Consider the following 21,745-nt stretch of genomic DNA (forward strand, 5'->3'; position numbering starts at 1 on the left):
ACTAGCACAATTACAAAATAAAAAATACAAAATTATTCAATTTAAAGTAAGATACAAAAAAAACACATAATCTAGAAGTAATCCTAACAAAAGATATGTAAGACCTCTATAATTAAAATTGTGAAACAAATTTAAGTAGGAAAACACTTTACTATATGGAGAGATATACCATAATAATTAATTTTACTCAGTATTGTAAGGATATCAATTTTTTTCCCAATTTGATCTGAAGATTTAATGTAATCCTGATAAAAGAATATCAGCAGCAATTTTTTTGGAAGGAATTAATGAGCTAATTATAAAATTTGTTTAGAAATATAAAGAGCAATAACAATACAATATGGCAAAAAGAACAAAGTGAGAAATTAACTTAGTAGAGAGATTGAGGAAGATGGCCACAGAGTAGGAGTACCCTAGGCTATGGCTTGTCCCACAAATAGAACTAGATAACTATCAAATCATCCCAAATATCCCAGAAATTGACCTGAAGACTGACAGAACAAACTACAACTAAAGTGAAAGAAGAGGCCACATCAAAGAAGGTAGGAAGTCTTTGCACTTTGAGAAACAGTGCTGCCTGCAGTGGAGGGAAGAGAGTCGTGGTCAAAGAGAAAGGCAAGAGAGGGGAGGACACAGGGGAATGCACAAGGAGAACATCTCTCTATAGCCATTGGCTTAGAAAGCAAGAAGAGCTGAATAAATTTCATGAGTTCTTACAACCAGTGGGGCTTAAAGCCTGGAGTTTTAGAAGTCAGTGGGCTTGGCTAGGATAGAGCCCAGAGGGCACTGTGCTGGTCCTGGAGAGAAGGCAGGAAAACAACTTGGGGGCATATGGCATTGAAACAACAATCTGAAGGGCACCTGGGGCACATAGTGGGGAGATTATTTGCTATTCTCAGAGCATGACCCTGTTAGGTAGACACCTCTCTAGGAACAAAAGAGCTGGCTGGCCACCATTTCCCTCCTCTACCCCTCAACATAGGCACAGAGCCACCTGCAGGAAGCAGCACAGCACAGACACTATCTGCCGAACTTGTTTCTCAGTGGAACTGCGCTTATCAGTCATACTTACTTCAGCTCTAGTGTGGTGGACCCCTCCTCCCGGAAGACCAGCACAAACTCTTGCCCACACCATGTCTCCTGACCAGAGAGTTTTGTGGGGCCTCAGTTCCAAAACAGGTGGTGATCTCATTTCACAAGCAGACCAAATCAAACCTAGTTAAAACTCACCACATTCAGACAAGGGACCAAACACTGCTCACAACAGGCAAGGAGAGCCTCTGCAGATGACTGGCCTGAAGGATAGAGCAGCCAGAACACAACAGCACAGGGCATGCAACACACACTGGAGGCACTCCCTGAAGCACCAGGCCCTGGGCATTACACATCCTCTTCTTCATAAAGCCATTACTTTCAGGAGCAGGAGAGATAACTGGCATTTCTAACACATAGAGGAAAGCAGAGACTTTGACAAAATGAGAAGACGGAGGAATTTATCCCAAATGAAAGAACAAGGTAAGGCCATGTCCAGAGATCTAAGTGAAACAAATATAAGTAACATGCCTGATGGAGAATTTAAAGCAATGATTATAAGGATACTCACTGGTCTAGAGAAAAGAATGGAGGACATCAGTGAGACCTCTACCATAGAGATAAAAGAGTTGAAAAAAAATCAGAGATGAAGAGTGCAATAAATAAGATTAGAAACCTTGATGCAATGAACAGCAGTCTGGAAGAAGCAGAAGAACAAATTAGTGACCTAGAAGACAAATTATAGAAAGCAATGAAGCTGAACAAGAGAGAGAGAGAATTATGCAAAATGGGAATAGATGAAGGAACTCAGTGACTCCATCAAATGTAATAACATTCGTATTATAGGAGTCCCAGAAGAAGAAAAGAGAAAAAAGAAAGCAGAAAATTTATTTGAAGAAATAATAGCTGAAAAGTTCCCTAATCTGGGGAAGGAACAGACATCCAGATCCAAGAGGCACAGAGAGAACTCCCATCATAATCAACAAAAGCAGGCCCACACCAAGACAAATTATAATTAAATTTGTAGAATATAGTGATAAAGAAATCTTAAAAGCAGCAAGACAAAAGAAGTCATTAACTTATAAGGGAAAACCCATAAGGCTAACAGCAGATTTTTCAACAGACACTTGAAAAGCCAGAGGGAGTGATATAATATATTCAAAGTGCTGAATGGGAAAAATCTGCAGCTAAGAATACTCTATCCAGGTTGCCTCGGTGGCTCAGTCATTTGAGCGTCTCCCTCTTGATTTTGGCTCAGGTTATGATCAGGGTCATGAGATCAAGCCCTGTGTTGGGCTTCACTCAGCATGGAGTCTGCTTGTCCCTCTCACTCTGCTACTCCCCCACCCCGCTCAAATAAATAAATAAATAAATAAATAAATAAATAAATAAATAAAATCTTAAAAAAAAAAAAAAAAGAGTACACTATCTGGTAAAGCTATCATACAGAAGACAATGAGAGATAAAAAAAATTTCCCAAACAAAAACTAAGGGAGTTCATGACCAATAAAACAGCCCTGCAAGAAATATTAAAGGGGACTCTGAATGAAAAGGAGAGACCAAAAATGACAGTATAAAGGCAGGAAACATAAGAGCAGTAAATAAATATTTCTGTAAAAAAAATTCATCTAGGAACTCACAAAAAATGATGTAAAATATAATAACATATACCTAAAATGTGGGGGGAGGGAGAAAGGAGAAAAGAATGGGTTCAAACTTAAAAGACCATCAACTTAATATAGACTGCTATATGCAGAAGAGTTTATATACAAACCTACTTATAACCATATTTCAAAAATCACTAATAAACATGCAAAGAATAAAATGAGAAAGAAATCCAGATATATCAGAAAACCAGCAAAATATGAAAGATAGAAAGATAAGAAAGAATCAGAGAAAATCTCCAGAAACAACTACAAAATAAGTAATAAAATGGCAATAAATACATATCTATCAATAATTACTTTGGATGTAAATGGAATGAATGCTCCAATTAAAAGACATATGGTGTAAAAATGGATTTAAAAAAAACAAGACCCCATATATATGCTCCTACAAGAGACTCATTTTAGACCTAAAGACACTTGCAGATTGAACGTGGGAGGATGGAGAAACATTTGTCATACAAATGGATGTCAAAAGAAAGCCAGATTAACAATACAATATATCAGACAAACTGGACTTCAAAACAAAGTACTGTAACAAGGGACAAAAAAAGGAAGGACACTACATAATAATAAAGGGAACAATCCAACAAAAATATAGAACAGTTGTAAATATTTATGCACCCAACGTGGGAGCACCTAAGTACATAAAACAATAAGAAACATAAAGGAACTAATCAATAATAATACAATAATAGGGGATTTTAACACCCCACTTATGTCAATGGACAGATAACCCAAACAGAAAATCAATAAGAAAACAATGGCTTTAAATGACACCCTTGACCAGATAGACTTAATAGATATATTCAGAATATTCCTTCCTAAAACAGCAGAACACACATTCTTTTCAAGTGCACATGGAAGATTCTCCAGAATAAATTACATATTAGGCCACAAAACAGGTCTCAACAAACACAAGAAGATTGAAGTCATACCATGCACCTTTTCTGATCACAACTCTATGAAACTAGAAGACATCACAGAAAAAATCTGGAACCACCACAAATACATGGAAATTAAATGACATGCTACTAAATGAATGGATCAACCAGATATAAAAGAAGAAATTAAAAAATACATGGAAATGAATGAAAATGAAAACACAGTGGTCCAAAACTTCTGAGATAAAGCAAAAGCGGTCATAGGAGAGAAGTTTATAGCAATACAGTCCTACCTCAAGAGTAAAGAAAAATCTCAAGTAAACAACTTAACCTTACACCTAAAGGAGCTAGAAAAAGAATAACAAATGAAGCCTAAGATGTCAGAAGGAAAGAAATAATAATGATTAGAACAGAAATAAATGATGCAGAAACTAAAAAATAATAGAACAGATCAATGAATCCAGGAGCTGGTTCTTTGAAAAAGTTAATAAAATTGGTAAACCTCTAGCTAGAATCATTAAAAAGAGAAAGGACCCAAATAAATAAAATTGCAAATGAGAGAGGAGAAATAAAAACCTATACCACAGAAATACAAATAATTAGAATATTGTGAAAAACTATATGCCAACAAATTAGACAACCTAGAAGAAATGGATAAATTCCTAGATACATATAAACTACCAAAACTGAAATAGGAAGAAATAGAAAACTGGAACAGACCAATAACCAGCAAAGAAATTGAATCAGTAATCAAAACCCCCCCAAAAACAAACATCCAGGACCAGATGGATTCACAGGGGAATTTTACCAGGCACTTAAAGAAGAGTTAATACCTATTCTTCTCAAACTATTGCAAAAAATAGAAGTGGAAGGAAGACTTCAAAATTCATTCTATGAAGCCAGCATTAACCTCATTCCAAAACCAGTAAAGACACCACACACGCACACACACACACACAGACACACACGAAAGCAACAAAGAACTACAGAACAATATCTCTGATGTACATAGATACAGAAATCCTCAACAAAATACTAACAAACAGAATCCAACAATACATTTATTTATTTTATTTATTTATTTAAGATTTTATTTATTTATTTGACAGAGAGAGACACGGTGAGAGAGGGAACACAAGCAGGGGGAGTGGGAGAAGCAGGCTTCCCGCCAAGCAGGGAGCCTGATGTGGGGCTCGATCCCAGGACCCTGGGATCATGACCTGAGCTAAAGGCAGATGCTTAACGACTGAGCCACCCAGGTGCCCCACTAACAATACATTTTAAAAATCATTCACCACAATCAAGTGGGATTTATTCCTGAGATGCAAGAGTGTTTCAATATTTGCAAATCAATGTGATATATCACATTAATAAAAGAGAGTATAAGAACCATATGATCATTTCAATAGATGAAGAAACTGTTTGACAAAGTACAACATCCATTCATGATAAAAACCCTCAACACAGTAGGGACAACAGAACATACCTCAACATCATAAAGGCCATATATGAAAAACCCACAGCTAGTATAATCCTCAATTGGAAAAACTGAGAGCTTTTCCCCTAAGATCAGGAACAAGACAAGGATGTCCACTCTGACCACTTTTATTCAACATAATATTAGAAGTCGTAGCCACAGCAATCAGACAAGAAAAAAAAATAAAAGGCATCCAAATTGGCAAGAAGAAGTAAAACTTTTACTATTTGCAGATGACATGATACTATATCTAGAAAACCCAAAAGACTCCACCAGAAAACTGCTAGGACTGATACACAAATTCAGTAAAGTCCCAGGATACAAATCAAAGTATAGAGATCTATTGCATTTCTATACACCATTAATGAAGCAGAAGAAAGAGAAAGTAAGGAATCAATCCCATTTACAATTGCACCAAAAATAATAAAATACCTAGGAATAAACCTAACCAAAGCAGTGAAAGTCCTGTATTCTTAAAACTATAAAATACTGGGGCGCCTGGGTGGCTCAGTTGGTTAAGCGACTGCCTTCGGCTCAGGTCATGATCCCAGAGTCCTGGGATCGAGTCCCACATCGGGCTCCTGGCTCAGCGCGGAGCCTGCTTCTCCCTCTGATCCTATCCCCTCTCATGCTGTTTCTCTCTCTCTCAAATAAATAAATAAATAAAATCTTAAAAAAAAAACTGTAAAATACTGATTAAAAAATTGAAGATTACACAAACAAATGGAAAGATATTCCATGCTCATGGATTGGAAGAACAAATTTTGTTCATGTGTCTATACTACCCAAAGCAATTTACACATTTAAAGCCACTCTATCAAAATACCACCAGCATTTTTTACAAAGCTAGAAAAAACAATCCTAAAATTTGTATGGAACCACAAAAGACCCCAAATAGCCAAAGCAACCTTGAGAATGAAAAACAAAGGTGGAGGCATCACATTTCCAGACTTTAAGTTACATTACAAAGCTTTAGTAATCAAAACTATATGGTACTGACACAGAAATAGATACATAGATCAATGAAACAATAGAAAATCCATAAATAAACCCAAAATTATATGATCAAGTAATCTTTGAAAAAGGAAGAAAGAATATACCATAGGAAAAAGACACTCTCTTTCAACAAATGGCCTTGGGAAAACTGGATAGCTACATGGAAAAGAATGAAAGTGGACCACCTTCTTATAGCATTCACAAAAATAAACTCAAAATGGATTAAAGACCTAAATGTGAGACCCAAAACCATAAAAATGCTAGAAGAGAACACAAGCAATAACTTCGTTGACATTGACCATAGCAACTTCTTTCTAGATATTTCTCCTGAGGCAATTAACTACTGGGACTACATCAAAATAAAAAGCTTCTGCACAGTGAAGGAAACAGTCAACAAAACTAAAAAGAAACATGGAATAGGAGATATTTGCAAATGATGTATCTGATAAAGGGCTAATATCCAAAATATATAAAGAACTTATACAACCCAACACCCAAAAAAACCCAAATAATCCAATTAAAAAATGGGCAGAAGACATGAATAGTCATTTTTCCAAAGAAGACATACAGATGGCCAACAGACATATGAAAACATGCTCAATATCACTCATCATCAGGGAAATGTAAGTCAAAACTACAATGAGATATTACCTCACACCTGTCAGAATGGCTAAAATCAACAACACAAGAAACAATGGGCCTTCGTGAGGATGTGGAGAAAGGGGAACCTTGTTGCATGTTGATAGGAATGCAAACTGGTGCAGCCACTGTGAAAAACAGTATGGAGGCTTCTCAAAAAGTTAAAAATAGAACTACCTCACAATCTAGCAATTACACATCAAGGTATTTATCCAAATAGAAAAATATTAATCCAAAGTGAATTAATTGATGTTTATAGCAGCAATTAATTGATGTTTATTATCTACAATAGCCAAATGATGGAAACAGCCCAAATGTCCATCAACTGATGAATGTATAAGGAAGATGTGGTATATATATACATACACACAATGGAATATTACTCAGTCATAAAAAAAAAATGAAATCTTGCCATTTGCAATGACATGGGTGGAACTAGAGAGTATTAGGCTAAGTGAAATAAGTCAGTCAGAGAAAGGCAAATACCATATGATTTCACTTATATGTGCAATATAAGAAACAAAAACAAGCAAAGGGAAAAGAGAGAGAGGGGCAAACCAAGAAATAGACTCTTAGGGGCACCTGGGTGACTCAGTCGGTTAAGCATCTGCCTTCAGCTCAGGTCATGATCCCAGAGTCCCAGGATCAAGCCCCGCATCAGGCTCCCTGCTCAACAGGGAGTCTGCTTTTCCTTCTGACCCTCCCCCCACGATGCTCTCTCTCACTCTCTGTCAAATAAATAAAATATTTTTTAAAAATTAAAGAAATAGACTCTTAACTATGGAGAGCAAACTGATGGTAACCAGAAGGGAGGTAGGTGGGGGGATGGTTTAAATAGATAATGGAAATTAAGGAGTGCACTTTTGATTAGCACCTGGTGATGTATGAAAGTGTTGATTCACTATATTGTACACCTGAAACTAATATTATACTGTATGTTGACTAATTGGAATTTTAAAACTAAAAAAAAAAAAATTACAAGACATTCAGACTTATTATAAAACTATAATGACTAAGATGGTGTGTTGATGGCAGAAATATAAACTGCCAGACAAACTGAATAAAAGAGAGAGTCCAGAAACATCTGTCATATATAGAGAGAATTGATTCTTTATGAACATGACTCTGCAAAGCAGTGAGGAAGAAATCTTTTAAGTAAATTATTCTGGTTAATTGGATATTCATATGGAATCTATTTTTACCACACCTCATACTAAAAATTTATTTCAGGTAAATGATAGATTTAAATGCTTCAAGAAAACAATAAAGCTTCAGGAGGAAAATAGAGGAGAATATTTTCTTGATGTTTGGAAGATTTCATAAAGAAAAATATAATTAGCACTAACCAGAAAGGGAAAAAAATTATAAATCAGATTACATTAAAACTAAGAACTTCTCTTCCTCAAAAGACACCATTAAGACACTGAAAATACAAATCACAGGAAAAGATTTTACATCATCTGTAAACAATGAAGTGCTTATATCACATATATATAAATAATTTTGACAAATATATGAAAAAGAGACAGTCAACTCAATAGAAAAAAAAATTGGCCAACAGACCTAACAAAAGAAGTAACCAAATAGTCATAAGCATGTGAAAAGGTGTTCATTACTCAACAGAGTAATGTAAATTCAAACCACAATGAGATAACATTGCACATACCCATCAGAATGGATAAAATTTTTAAAAGACTGTCCATACCTTTTTCTGATGTTGTGCAACAGCTAGAACTCTTTTGTGGAATAGTTAGCCTCTTTTGAAAATTCTTTGGCAGCATCTACTAACTCTTTGAAGCACTAATTTCACTCCCACATATATATTTAATAAAGTACATAATTGCCCCAAAATAGTGGTATCAAGGATTTTCAGAGGCACATAATTTGTAATAGTGCCAAAATAGAAATAACTTAAATGTTTAACAACACTAGAATGGATAAATATGCTGTGGTGTATTCATACAGTGCAATTCTATACAGCAATAATTTTTTATCTATTGCTTCACACAGTACAAAAATCAATTTGACATTATGACGTGTATTATAGTAATACATATTATTGACTAAAAGAAACTAGACTCAAAATAATTGGTTCCACTTACAGATTTCAAAAACTAGTAAAACTGATATAGAGTGTTAAAAGACAATAGTGGCTACTATTGGGGAAGATGAAGGAATAGTGATTGGAAAGGAGAATGAAAGTGTTTTGGTTGATGTTCTATTTTTTAATCTGAGTAATTGTACAGGTATATTCTTTTTGACTATCATTGTGGTATAATTTCATGATTCGTGCTGTGTGTTATAGTTAAGTAAAAAAAGTTACTTCAAAATATCAGGAAGTTACATTACTGAAAATGTCAGAGTAGGACTGGTTTCTCCACTAAATGATTATTAAGCTGGCAAAAACAGAATAATTTTTTTCAGAACTCTAGAATCTAACAGAATATTTGTAACAACCAGGGGAATGCTTAATGAAAAAAGAAGTTGCTATAAAATAAATAAGTCATGGGGATGTAATGTATAGCATGGTGAGTATAACTTATAATACTGTATTGTATATTTGAAAGTTTCTAAAAGAGTAGATCTTCAAAGTTCTCACCACAAGAAAAAAATATTTGTAACCATGTATGGTGATGGATGTTAACTAGACATCTGGTGATTATTTTACAAAATGTACAAATACCTAATTATGTGGTATACCTGAAACATACAATGTTAAATGTCTACTATATCTCATTTCTTTAAAAAGGTGCTGAATTTTGGTAAGAGAGCATATGTGGTATTTTACCTTACCCATTTAGAGTCTACCACTCCCCACCTCAGTGGTGGCCATGAAGATAGCAGCCTGCATTCCTCTTACATAGTTTTTTGGTGCCAGAAAGAGTAATAAATACAGACCTTATTCTCAAAGAATTGTAGTTATACTTGCCCTTTGTTTTTACCTGTTGGTGCCTCCCTGAAGGATTAGCTCAAGGGCTTACCTTTGTTTTCCCTGCCTCAGAGCTTTCCCAGGGCTAAAGTGGCTTCCTGGAAGGCATTTGTCTGAGTAATTAAAGGCAGATGTACAAGTTGCAGCTCACCTGGGGCAGGGGATAAGAGCAGGGGCAAACAATGGATAGTTTGTACTCTTGAAAAGAATAGGCTGTATGAGAAAATACATTAGGGAACAAAGGCTTTGTAAAGCTCCCACTTACACTGCAAAATCTAAATGTCCACATGCATGCCTACAGCTGGACACATGCTAAGAAAATACCTGAGAAGATTTTAGGATTTCCCCTCTAGATGAACTTTAGGCACCATGCAAACAGGAAGTGAAGGCTAATGCAGAGTTGGAAATAACCTGGCTTGCATTGCAGCAGTTTCCTAACACAGAATCAACTTGCTAAGACAAGGAGATGGTTTATTATTGTTGCTATTGTTATTGTTGCTATTGTTGTTTGGCTATAGTCATTTAATGAAATTGCTGTCAAATCACTAGCTGACCAGTAAGCTAATGGAGCAGAGATTTCAGAAGCAACGCACAATGAAGAATACAATCTTTTAAACAGGTTTTTTTTTTTTTTAAGATTTTATTTATTTATTTGAGAGAGAGAGTGTGAGAGAGAGCATGAGAGGGGAGAGGGTGAGAGGGAGAAGCAGACTCCCCACTAAGTGGGGAGCCCAATGTGGGACTCGATCTGGGGACTCCAGGATCATGACCTGAGCCGAAGGCAGTCACTTAACCAACTAAGCCACCCAGGCACCCGAAGAATACAATCTTTAAAAAACTGTTTACATACTGACTTTTCTAAACAACAAAAACTTACAATAAGCATCAGCAGAAGAACTTGGGAAGGGGTAGAATCTAATTTTCAGTTTCCTCATTAATAATCAAAAGTCCAGTTTTCAACAACAAAAAATACAAGGCATATAAAGAAATAAGAAATCGTGGCCCATTCAGAGGGGAAAAATAGAATTTAATTGAAATGTACCTGAGGAAGCCAAGACATTTTACTTATGAAGACTTTAAATCAACTGTCTTAAATATGCCTAAAGAGCTAAGAGAAACCATGAACAAAAATTGAAGGTAACCAGAAGAATTAAGTCTCATCAAATAGTATTAATAAAAAGAAAATTTGTTAAAAAAAAAAGAAATTAAATAGAAATTCTGGTGCTGAAAAGTACAACAGAAGTGAAAAAACTCATGAGAGGGATTCAGCCTTAGATTTGAGCAGGCAGAAAAAAGAATAAGTGAATTTGAAGGTAGGTCAATGGAAATGATTCCATCTGAAGATCAAAAATAGAATGAAAAATAATAATATCTAAGAGACCTGTGGGACATCATAAACCTTAACAAAATACACATGATGGCTGTCTCAGAAAGAGAGGAGGTAAAGAACATAAAGAATAGTTGAAGAAATAATGACTGTAAAATTCCCCAATTTGATGAAAAATTAACATATATCTCTAAGAATTTCAGTAAAATCTGAGTAGGATAAACTCGAAAAGATCCACACTGAAACACATTATGATCAAATTGTTGAAAGACAAAGACTGAGCAGATCCAGAGAAAAGATGTTGAAAGCAGTGAGACAGAAACAATTTGTCAAGTACAAGGGATCCTCAGTAAGATTAAGCTAATTTCTCATTAGAAACCATGAAGACAGAGATGGTAGGATGATGTCTTTAAAGTTCTGAAAGAAAAAAAACCTTTTAACCAACAATTCTATATCCAGCAAAACTATTTTTCGAAACTGAAGGAGAAGTTAAAACATTCTCAGATAAACAAAAGCTAAGGAAATTATTTCTAGTAGATCTGCCTTATGAGAAATGTTAATGGGAATTCTTCAGGCTCAAATGAAAACACATTAGATAGTAATTTGAAGCCATATGAGTAAATAAAGACCACTAGTAAAGGGTACATAGGTAAATATAAAAGCCAACATTATTTTATTTTTGTTTTTAACTCCTCTTTTTTCCCAAATACATAAAAGCATAATTACAAATCCATGGTGGTAATGGGCAAAACACATAAAGAAGTTGTGACAATAACAACATAGTGGGGTCATATAGCAACAGCTATATATAACATACAGCAATAGAGTTTTGGTATTGAAGCTAGTTAGCATTAATTCAAACTAGATTGTTATAAATTTAAGAGGCTAACGTTAATGCCCAGGGTAACAAAGAAACAACGAAAATATATACAGAAAATTAAATAAGAAACAAGAAAGGAAGCAAAATGGTACTTTTTTTATAATTAAGCATAAAAGAAGGCAGTCTTGGAGGCACTGAACAACAAAAAAGATACGACATATAGAAAATATATAGCAAGATGGCAGAAGTCCTTCCTTTTCAATACTTCCATTAAATGAATTACACTCTCTAATTATAAGGCAGAGATTGGCAGAATGGGTAAAAATACATGATTTAATTGTATGCTTTCTACAGGAGACACACTTTAATTACAAAGACAAAAATATGTTGAAAATGAAAAGATTGAAAGAAGATGTTCCATGCAAACAATAAATTAAAGAAAGGCAGAGAGTAGCTATACTAATTTAATTTCTTATTTCCTTTATTTTTTTGTGGATATACTAATTTTAGACAAAATAGATTTTAAGTCTAAAATTGTTATAAGAGACGAAGAAGAGATTATATATTGATAAAAATATCAAATGCATAGTATATGTGTATATTATAAACATATACATACGATAACAGAACTCCAAGATATATGAAGCAAAAATGGACAGAATTAAAGTAGGAAAGAGTTTTACAATAATAATTTCAATAAAAGGAAGAACATTTCAGATGGAAAAACTAGATAGAATATCACTAAGGAAACAGAGGACTTGAACAGCATTATAAATTAACCTAAGAGACAATATATAGAACCCTCAACACAACAATAACAAAAACAAAGAACACATAGTTTTTAAAGGTGCGTGTAACATTCTCCAGGACAGAGCAGTTGTTGGGCCACAAAACAAGTCTCACTAAATGTAGGAAGACTGAAACAATAGTTTCTTCTCCAACCAAAATATAATGAAACTGGTAGGTAATAACTGAAAGAAAATGGGAACAATCACAAATATGTGGAAATTAAGTAACATGCTCTTAAACAATAGACCAAAGTAGAAATCCCAAGGGAAATTGGAAAACACTTTGAGATGAATAAAAAGAAAAAGTAGAGACTTGTAGCAAAACCAATACCCAGGGGGAAATTTACAGCTATACTGCCTACATTAAAGGAAGGAAAAAGTTCTCAAATCAATAACCTATCTTTACATCCAAAGAACTGGGGGAAAAAAAGAAAAGACAACTAAAGCTTGCAGATGTAAGGAATAACAAAAATTCAAGCACAGATAAGCAAAGCAGAGGTCAGAAAGGCAATAAAGGAACTAAACAAAACCAAAATATGGACAGAATTGACTGAGTAACTATAGTGACTCAGAAAAAAATGACACTCAAATTATTAAAATTAGAATTAAAAGTGAGTATGATACTATCAACCTTACTTAACTAAAAAAGGGTTATAAAAGAATATTATGAACAACTATGCCAACAAAGTAAATAACCTAGATGAAATGGATAAATTCTGAGAAACAAACTACCAAAGCTGACTCAAGAAGAAATAGGTAATGTGAACAACTTTATAATAAGAGATTGTATCAGTAATCAAAACCTCCCATCAAAGAAAAGGCCAGGATCAGATTGCTTTATGATGAATTTTACCAATCATTTAAGGAGGTAACACCAAATGCTTCTCAAACATTTCCAAAAAATAGAGGGGAACACATTTTAACTCATTCTATGGGGCCAGCATTACCCTAACACCAAAGCCAGACAAAGACATCACAAGAAAAGAAAACTATGCAAAAATATTCTTTATGAATATAGATGCAAGTGTACTCAATGAAACACTAGCAAATGGAATCCAGTAGCATATTATTATGAGAATTATAAACCATGATCAAGTGAGATTCATTCTAGGAACACAAGAGTGTTTTAGCATACACTAATCAACATAATAACCACATCAATAGAATGAAAGGAGGAAAAACATGGTCATCTCTTACAGAAGAAGCATTGGACAGATCCCCTTTCATGATTTAAAACCACAACAGCAACATTCAAATAACTGAGGAACTTCCTTTGCCTGAAGTGGAACTTCCTTAATCTGGTAAAATGCATTTTTGCAAAACCCACAGATAACATGATATTCAATGGTGAAAGACTGAAAGCTTTTCCTCTGAGATCAGGAACAAGAAAACAATCCTGGCTTTTGCTACTTTTATTTCGTATTGTACTGGAAATTCTATCCAGAAGAGGCAAGAGTAATAAAAAGCATCTACTGTGGAAAGGAAGAACATTAGCTCTATTTGCAGATGTTATAATCATTTATATATATTAGTGTGTTTTTATATACTAACAATGAACAATTCACAAAGGAAATTAAGAAAGCAATTCCATTTATAATAGCATCAAAAAGTAAAATAAAATACTTAGAAACTTACCCAAGGAGATGAAGTGTTTATACACCAGAAACTATAAAACATTGCTGAAAGAAATTTAAAAACACAAAAATAGGGCACCTGGGTGGCTCAGTCGTTAAGCATCTGCCTTCGGCTCAGGTCATGATCCCAGGGTCCTGGGATCAAGCCCCACATCGAGCTCTCTGCTCGCCGGGAAGCCTGCTTCTCCCTCTCCCACTCCCACTGCTTGTGTTCCTGCTCTTGCTATCTCTCTGTGTCAAATAAATAAAATCTATAAAAAAATACAAAAATAAATCAAATTATATCCCATGTTTAAGAATGTAACACTTAATACTGTTAAGATGGCAATATCCCAAAATGATGTAGAGATTCACTACAATCCTTGTCAAAACCCCAATGACCTTTTTGCAGAAATGAAAAAGGTTATCCTAAAATTAATGAAATTGCAAGTGACCACAAATAGTCAAAATAATCTTGAAAAATAACAAAGTTGAAGGGCTCACACTTCCCAATTGTAAGATTCCCTCCATAGCTACGGTGATCAAGACTGTGTGGTAATGTCATAAGATTAGATATATAATTTAATGAAATAGAATTGGGATTCCAGAAATAAAATCATACATCTATGACTGATTTTTTATAAGTCTGCCAAGATCATTTAATGGGAGAAAGGATAATCTCATCAACAAATGTTGCTAGGAGAACTGGATATCCACATACAAAAGAATAAAGCTAGACCCTCCCCCAAATCTGTAAAGTTATCACACTCAACACCCAAAAAACCAAATGATCCAGTTAAGAAATAGAAGACATGAACAGACATTTTTCCAAAGAAGACATCCAGATGGCTAACAGACACATGAAAAAATGCTCAACATCACTCCTCATCAGGAAAATACAAATCAAAACCACAATGAGGTACCACCTCACACCTTTCAGATGGCTAAAATTAACACAGGAAACATCAGATGTTGGTGAGGATGCAACAATAGGGAATTGCTCTTACATTGTTGGTGGGAATGAAAACTGGTGCAGCCACTGTGGAAAACAGTATGGAGGTTCCTCAAAAAGTTAAAAATAGAACTACCCTAAGACTCAGCAATTGCACTATTTACCCAAAGGATACCAAAATACTGATTTATAGGGATACATGCACCCCGAGGTTTATACCAGCATTATCAACAATAGCCAAATTATGAAAAGAGCCCAAATGTCCATTGACTGATGAATGGATAAAGAAGATGTGGTGTGCATATATATATATCATGGAATATTACTCAGCCATAAAAAAGAATGAAATCTTGCCATTTGCATTGATGTCGATGGAGCAAGAGTGTATTATGCTAAGTGAAATAAGTCAGAAAAAGACAAATACCATATGATTTCACTCATATGTGGAATTTAAGAAACAAAACAGATGAACATAGGGGGAGGGGAAAAAATGAGAGGGAGGCAAACCATAAGAGAGACTCTTAATATAGAGAACAAACTGAGAGTTGCTGGAGGGAAGGTTGTAGGGGGGAATGGGCTTGATGGGTGATAAGTATTAAGGAGGGCACTGGGTTTTATATGTAAGTGATGAATCACTAAAATCTTCTGAAACTAATATTACACTCTATGTTAACTAACTAGAATTTAAGTAAAAACGAAATAAAAAAATAAAGTTAGACTCCTACATCATGCCATATGCAAAAATTAACTGAAATATGATGAAAGATTTGAATTAATGGCTAAAGCTATAAAGTTCAAAGAGAAAACGAAGGGGTAATCTTTCACGACCTTGATTATGGCAAAAGTTTCTTAGACATTATACCAAAAGCATAAATAACAAAAGAAAAAATAGATAAAATGGTCTTCATCATCAGGTGAAAAGACAACACTGAGTTGGAAAAAATTTTCAAATCATATCTGATAGGGTTTAGTATTCACAATATATAAATAATTCTTAGAGCTCAACAATAGAAAGACAAACACTTTTTTAAGTGAGCAAAGAACTTGTGTAGACTTTTTCAAAAAAGTCTACAAAATGGGTAACAAGCACATGAAAATATGCTTAACATCATTAGTCATTGGGGAAGTGAAAATCAAAGCCACAATTATGTGTACCACTTCATACCCACTAGGATGGCTAAAATTTTTTTAAAAAGGGAAATAACAAGTGTTGACAAGGATATAGATTAATTAGAACTACATACATTGCTAGGGGGAATGTAAAATGGTGAGGCTGATAAGGAAAATGGTTTGGCAATTTCTCAAAAAGCTAAACAATTATCATATAACCAAGCACTTCCACTTTTAGGTATATACAAAACTTATACATGAATGCTCATAGAAGCATTATTCACAATAGCCAAAAGGTAGAAACAAATGCTTTTTTTGTTTTTATTGAGATGATCATATGGTTTTTCTTCTTTAATCTGTCAGTATGATGAATAACAATATGGTGATTGATTTTTTTAATGTTTAACTACTCTTGCATTCCTAGGATGAACTGCAACTTAGTCATGATTTATTATCCTTTCTATGTTTTTTATTTGATTTGCTAATATTTTATTGACAATGTTTATACCTGTGCTTGAGGAATAAGGTTTTGTAATTTTCTTTTTTGGTTTTGGTGTCAGGTTAAAGCTGAACTAATAAAATGTTGGAATTATTCTATCCTTTTTATTTCTAGATTAGATATTATAGAATTACCATTATGTTATTGCCAAATAATGATACAACTCTAGATAGCTTTAAGGATTTGCTTTTTATATTTTGAAGCTTAACTTTAATTTCACTATGATATTGACTTCAAAATTATTTTAATGTAACCAAATTAAGTCAGGTATTTTTTATTGAGAGTAAACAATTTTATATAAAAATATATTGCTCATTCAAGCCAGTTTTCATTGTTCTCTATTCAACATAAAATCTTCTTACAGTAAAATCTATTGTTCTTTTTTAAATCTAGATTTTAGTGCATTGTTTAAAAAGTAAACCACTACCATGAGCTTGGAAATGGTTTAGCATATATGAGTTCTCATTAGAATGGGATTTTGAATCAAATTTTAGCAATAACTCAAGTTTTTATACATTTGGAATGATTATGATTTTTTAAATTTACTGTAATTAATGCTAATGTATTTTTTATCTAGTCATGCAGACGGATCAATAAAATTTTGGGATGCTTCTGCAAGTAAGTTTTAAGTCTCTTGTTCTATAACAGAAAATACTTGGTTAATATTTACTCAGAGCCATCACCACTTTTTAGTTTGGACAATTAATATTTCAGATACATTTTTAGCATGCATATATGGCTATGTTATAAAAATCCATTTCCTATGTTAAATAAGTTTAAAGTACTATCTCTACTATACTTTTCCTTTATAATATAAACTGGACTGAATTCACTATCAGTAACCCATTATATTTACAAAAGGTAAGGTATGTTGAAAAAAGTACCAAACTTTGTCAGATTAAGTCAGTTGAAGGAATTTCCTTTACCTCTAGCTCTTGTCCTGGAGAAGTTTTTTTTTTAATCTCACTAGTCCACTTTTCTACTTGTCTACCAAGCCTTGTATGAATCAAAAGAAATGATTTGATAAATGTAAAATTCTTTTAAGATGTTTGAAAATTATATAGTTTAAGGAATAAGGTAGTCTTCTCAGTGTTGAAGGGCATGCAAAGATATTTCAGACTTGATTATATCCATATATACCCTTCACAAAACTTATATTTACTAAATCAGATAAAGAAATGCACATATATGAATAGAAGGCAAACAGTATGATAAGAAATCTAAATGTAATATAACTCAAATTCTGTTTGTTACCAGAAATTTGAGATTTGTTTGAACCAGGTAGAACCAGAAAGGGTATTTTGATGGGGTAATATTTAATGTGAGTTTTAGAAGATAGTTAAGATTTTAGTAGTCAGGAATAGGAGGACAATAATAAGTGAGCAATGGCTCAGTTTCTGAGGATGGGTAACCAGCAAGATATGGGTAACTCTTTTGGAAATGAGGAATACAAGAGAGTGCTAGAGGTTTGAATTTTGTAATCACACCACGAAATCCAAGTGTCTAGCAGGTAGGAAAAACAGTCAAAAATGGACAGTCATATAGAAGCAGCATAAAAGTGATAGTTGAAGTTGTAGAGGTAAACAGCTTCTGAGGAAGACCATGATAAACACAAAAGCAAAGGGAAGAAGGTTGAATATTGGTGATACTCTTAGCCTGTAAGCTAGACTCTTTCAGCAGTGGAGTGAACCATCAGCAAGAGAAAATGATTAAAATATGTAAAACCATGAATTTTGAGGCACCTTTTTGAACTCACACAATAGAGAACAATGGCTCAGGGAGAAATTCCAAAGGACAAAAGATTTTCTTTGGATGAACTTTTTCTTGTAAATCTGACTTTGTTCCAAGAACACAATTTTATAGTGACATTATTGTTCCTTTCACACCACCTCAAAGTCACTCCTTAGCTTCTAAAATGTGAGAAGACACTTTAACATTCTAACGATTAAGGTTTGCAGGATGTTTAATATTTTTACTGTAACCAATTATAAGGACGCATTTCCAATTTAGTGGATGTCATTGAAGAAATATCACTTAGTCTGCCAATTTTGAGGAATACTGTTCAGTACAGAAGTAAGGTTTTACTGAATTTGAATAACTGAGTTATTTATGTGTATTTGTTTTCTTTGCTGAGTAATAAATTACCACAACTGAGCAGCTTAAAACAGTACTTATATATTATCTCACGGTTTCTGTGTGTCAGTAATTTGGGTACAGTTTAGCTGGGTTCTTTGCTTAGGGTTGCCTGAGACTGCAGTCAAGGTTTTGGCTAGGGCTGCAGTTTCATTTGAGATTTAGTGTCCTCATTCAATCTCAGGTAGTTGGCAGAATTTTCTTGTAGCATTATAACTCATGGCAACTTGTTTCTTCAAGCCTGGCAAGGGAGTGTCATTCTAACCTCAGGGAGGGCACACCAGTCCCTCTTTTAATTATGATTATGTCAGCCCAATTAAGGATAACCTCTGTTGACTAACTCCAAGTCAACTAATTAGGGGCCTTAATTATGTCTACAATATCCTTTTACCATTGTTACTGTCACATAAAATAATCATGGGAGTGATACCCCATCTGACCTAGAAGGCAGGCTATAGCACCTAGTATAATTAATGCCTTATCCATTTTCGAAATGTTTCGGTTTGACATAATTTTAGACTTAGAGAATAATTGCAAAAAAATACCATGAAGTGTTCTATAGCTTTTAGCCAGGTTCCCCAAATGTCAGTGTATACTACATTTGTTCTTCCACCTTCCTCCCTCTCCCTCTTCTCCATATGTTCACATATATGTATAGCTTTTGTAACCATTTGTGAGTTGCAGTGATCTCTTCTTACATTACAGCCCTAAAAATACTTCATTGTATATTTCCTACAAACAAGACATTCTTTTACATAGTCAAATTATAGTTATCAAAATCAGGAGATTAATACTGATGCAATACTATTATCTAACCTCCAAGTCTTACTTAGTTTTCACCAATTGTCCCAATAATATCTTTTATAATAAAAGAAATTTGAGGATTATTTATTGCATTTATCATCTTTTGAGTTTTCCTCAATTTGGAATTGTTTATGAGTCTTTATTTCATGAAATTGATATTTTTGAGGACTTGGGCCAATTATTTTTGTAGAATCTTCAATTTGGGTTTGACTGACGTTTCTCATGATTAGCTTCAGATTATGCATTTTTGACAGCAATTCCCAGATTTTTAGAAATTCTCTTAAGGATCTTTTATAGAATCAGAACTTTTTTATAGGAGAGTTATCATCGGGGTCTATAAGGGAAAAAATATTCCCCCAAATAAATATTCCTGAAAACAATTCACCATCCCCAGAGTTTTTAAAAATTATAACTGATCCTTTTCTAATACAGAGCCACTTGGAAAAGATTCTTTCTAAAATAACTACAGATTATTGGACTCTCAATATTACTAGCTAGTAAATTACAAATGTTTCTCATCTTAAGGATTGTCTAGAAATTTGTTGAGAAGAGTAAACTCTCTAAGAATAGCTTCAATCTCTCATGTAGCAATCAAAGGGAAAAACTGTAGAAGAGAATTAGGTTCAGTATTTCCATTGTAACCTTTCTGAGCCACAATGTTTTCATCAATAAATGAGGATAAAAATACTTACTTCATGGGACTTTTCTGAGGATTACATGAGACAATGCATACAAAGGACCTACAAATTCTTTGGTATATAGTATATGTGCAATAAATGTTTATTTTTCTCTGGAATCTCCATCCAGCTAAACTGTAATGATAAGAGTATATGACACTGAATGCTTCCTAGTTAACATGTAATTTATTTTGTCTACTTGGGTTTTATTTTAGTGCTTTAACAAATATATTGAAAAAGCTTCAATGAGATCTAAGAATTAAGTTCAAATTAGAAGATAACTATGTTTCAATATCTTATAGTAACTCTGCAGATGCTGTACAAGCTCAAAACTTCAAAAGTGTTTGAAAAACAGAAGGTAGGAGAAGGAAAACCAACATGTGAAATTATAGAGGAAGATCCATATGCCATTCAGATGATTTACTGGTGTCCAGAGAGCAGAATATTCTGTGTATCAGGAGTTTCTGCATATGTCATAATTTATAAATTCAGCAGACATGAAATAACAACAGAAATAGTGGTAAGTTTTTTTAAAATTTAATGCTTACAGCTAAAGCTATTAAAAGAAAGCAATTATCATAGATTTTGGCTAGGGTTTGGTATGGTTTTAAGCCTTCAAGACTACTGTATTTGGCCAGTAATCCAATTCATAGGATTTTGAATTATTCTTGTTACCTAGTATAACATATTGAAAAATAGTTTGGCTTAAAATGAAAAAAACATTTCTCTACCAAAACTTTGTATTATTAAATAGAATGGATTATGTGTATATAGAATTTATACAGTCATTGCTTTATGTATAAATGTCAAATTAATGAAAGCTTTGTTGTATATCTTTATTAAATTTTTTTCTTGTCAATTGCCACAAGTGATCATTTCTCAACTACAATAAGATTATTTTTAATAATTTTCTAGATAGCAACATTTTTATAGGATGGAAATAATTATGGGGTACCTTATCTAAATTTTAAACTAATCAAGTAATTTAATTATTCAATTATGGTCTCATAGGATAAATTAAATAAAAATTAAAGCATCTATAGATAATTGGCCTACCCTACTGAGTCCATTTTACCATTTTATCAGAAAATAAAGATTATCTACTAAAGGCCTGTCTAAAACTGTTTTTACCTCAACAGCAAATTTAAGTACTGCCCTGTTAAAGTATATGAGTTAAAATCCCACCCAATCTTTGGAGTCAGATAAGCCTATATTTTAATTCTGGCTTTACCAGTAAATAGCTACATGACTCTGAGCAAGTCACAAGGCTCCAGTAGTCAGTAGTAGAGTCTGGGTAAGACCAAGTTTCATACACGCATATAATTTTCTGTGTAAATAAAATGGAAAAATGGAAAGTAATAATAAATTACAAATGATAATGCCAATTTCATAGGGTTCTTA

General features: G+C 33.6%; 1 protein-coding gene across 8 annotated transcripts in view; it reads left to right on the forward strand.

Moving 5' to 3' along the window:
- Positions 1-21,745, forward strand: part of STXBP5L (syntaxin binding protein 5L) — a 428,903-nt gene that overhangs the window by 279,520 nt on the left and 127,638 nt on the right. For all 8 annotated transcript variants that reach the window (XM_078066497.1, XM_078066496.1, XM_078066495.1 and 5 more), the window contains exons 15-16: positions 17,308-17,348; positions 20,647-20,864. In XM_078066497.1, coding sequence (XP_077922623.1) covers positions 17,308-17,348; positions 20,647-20,864 — 259 coding nt within the window. The remainder of the gene's footprint in view (positions 1-17,307; positions 17,349-20,646; positions 20,865-21,745) is intronic.

The sequence above is a fragment of the Halichoerus grypus genome, chromosome 1, assembly GCF_964656455.1.
Source record: "Halichoerus grypus chromosome 1, mHalGry1.hap1.1, whole genome shotgun sequence".
NCBI classification, from domain to species: domain Eukaryota; kingdom Metazoa; phylum Chordata; class Mammalia; order Carnivora; family Phocidae; genus Halichoerus; species Halichoerus grypus.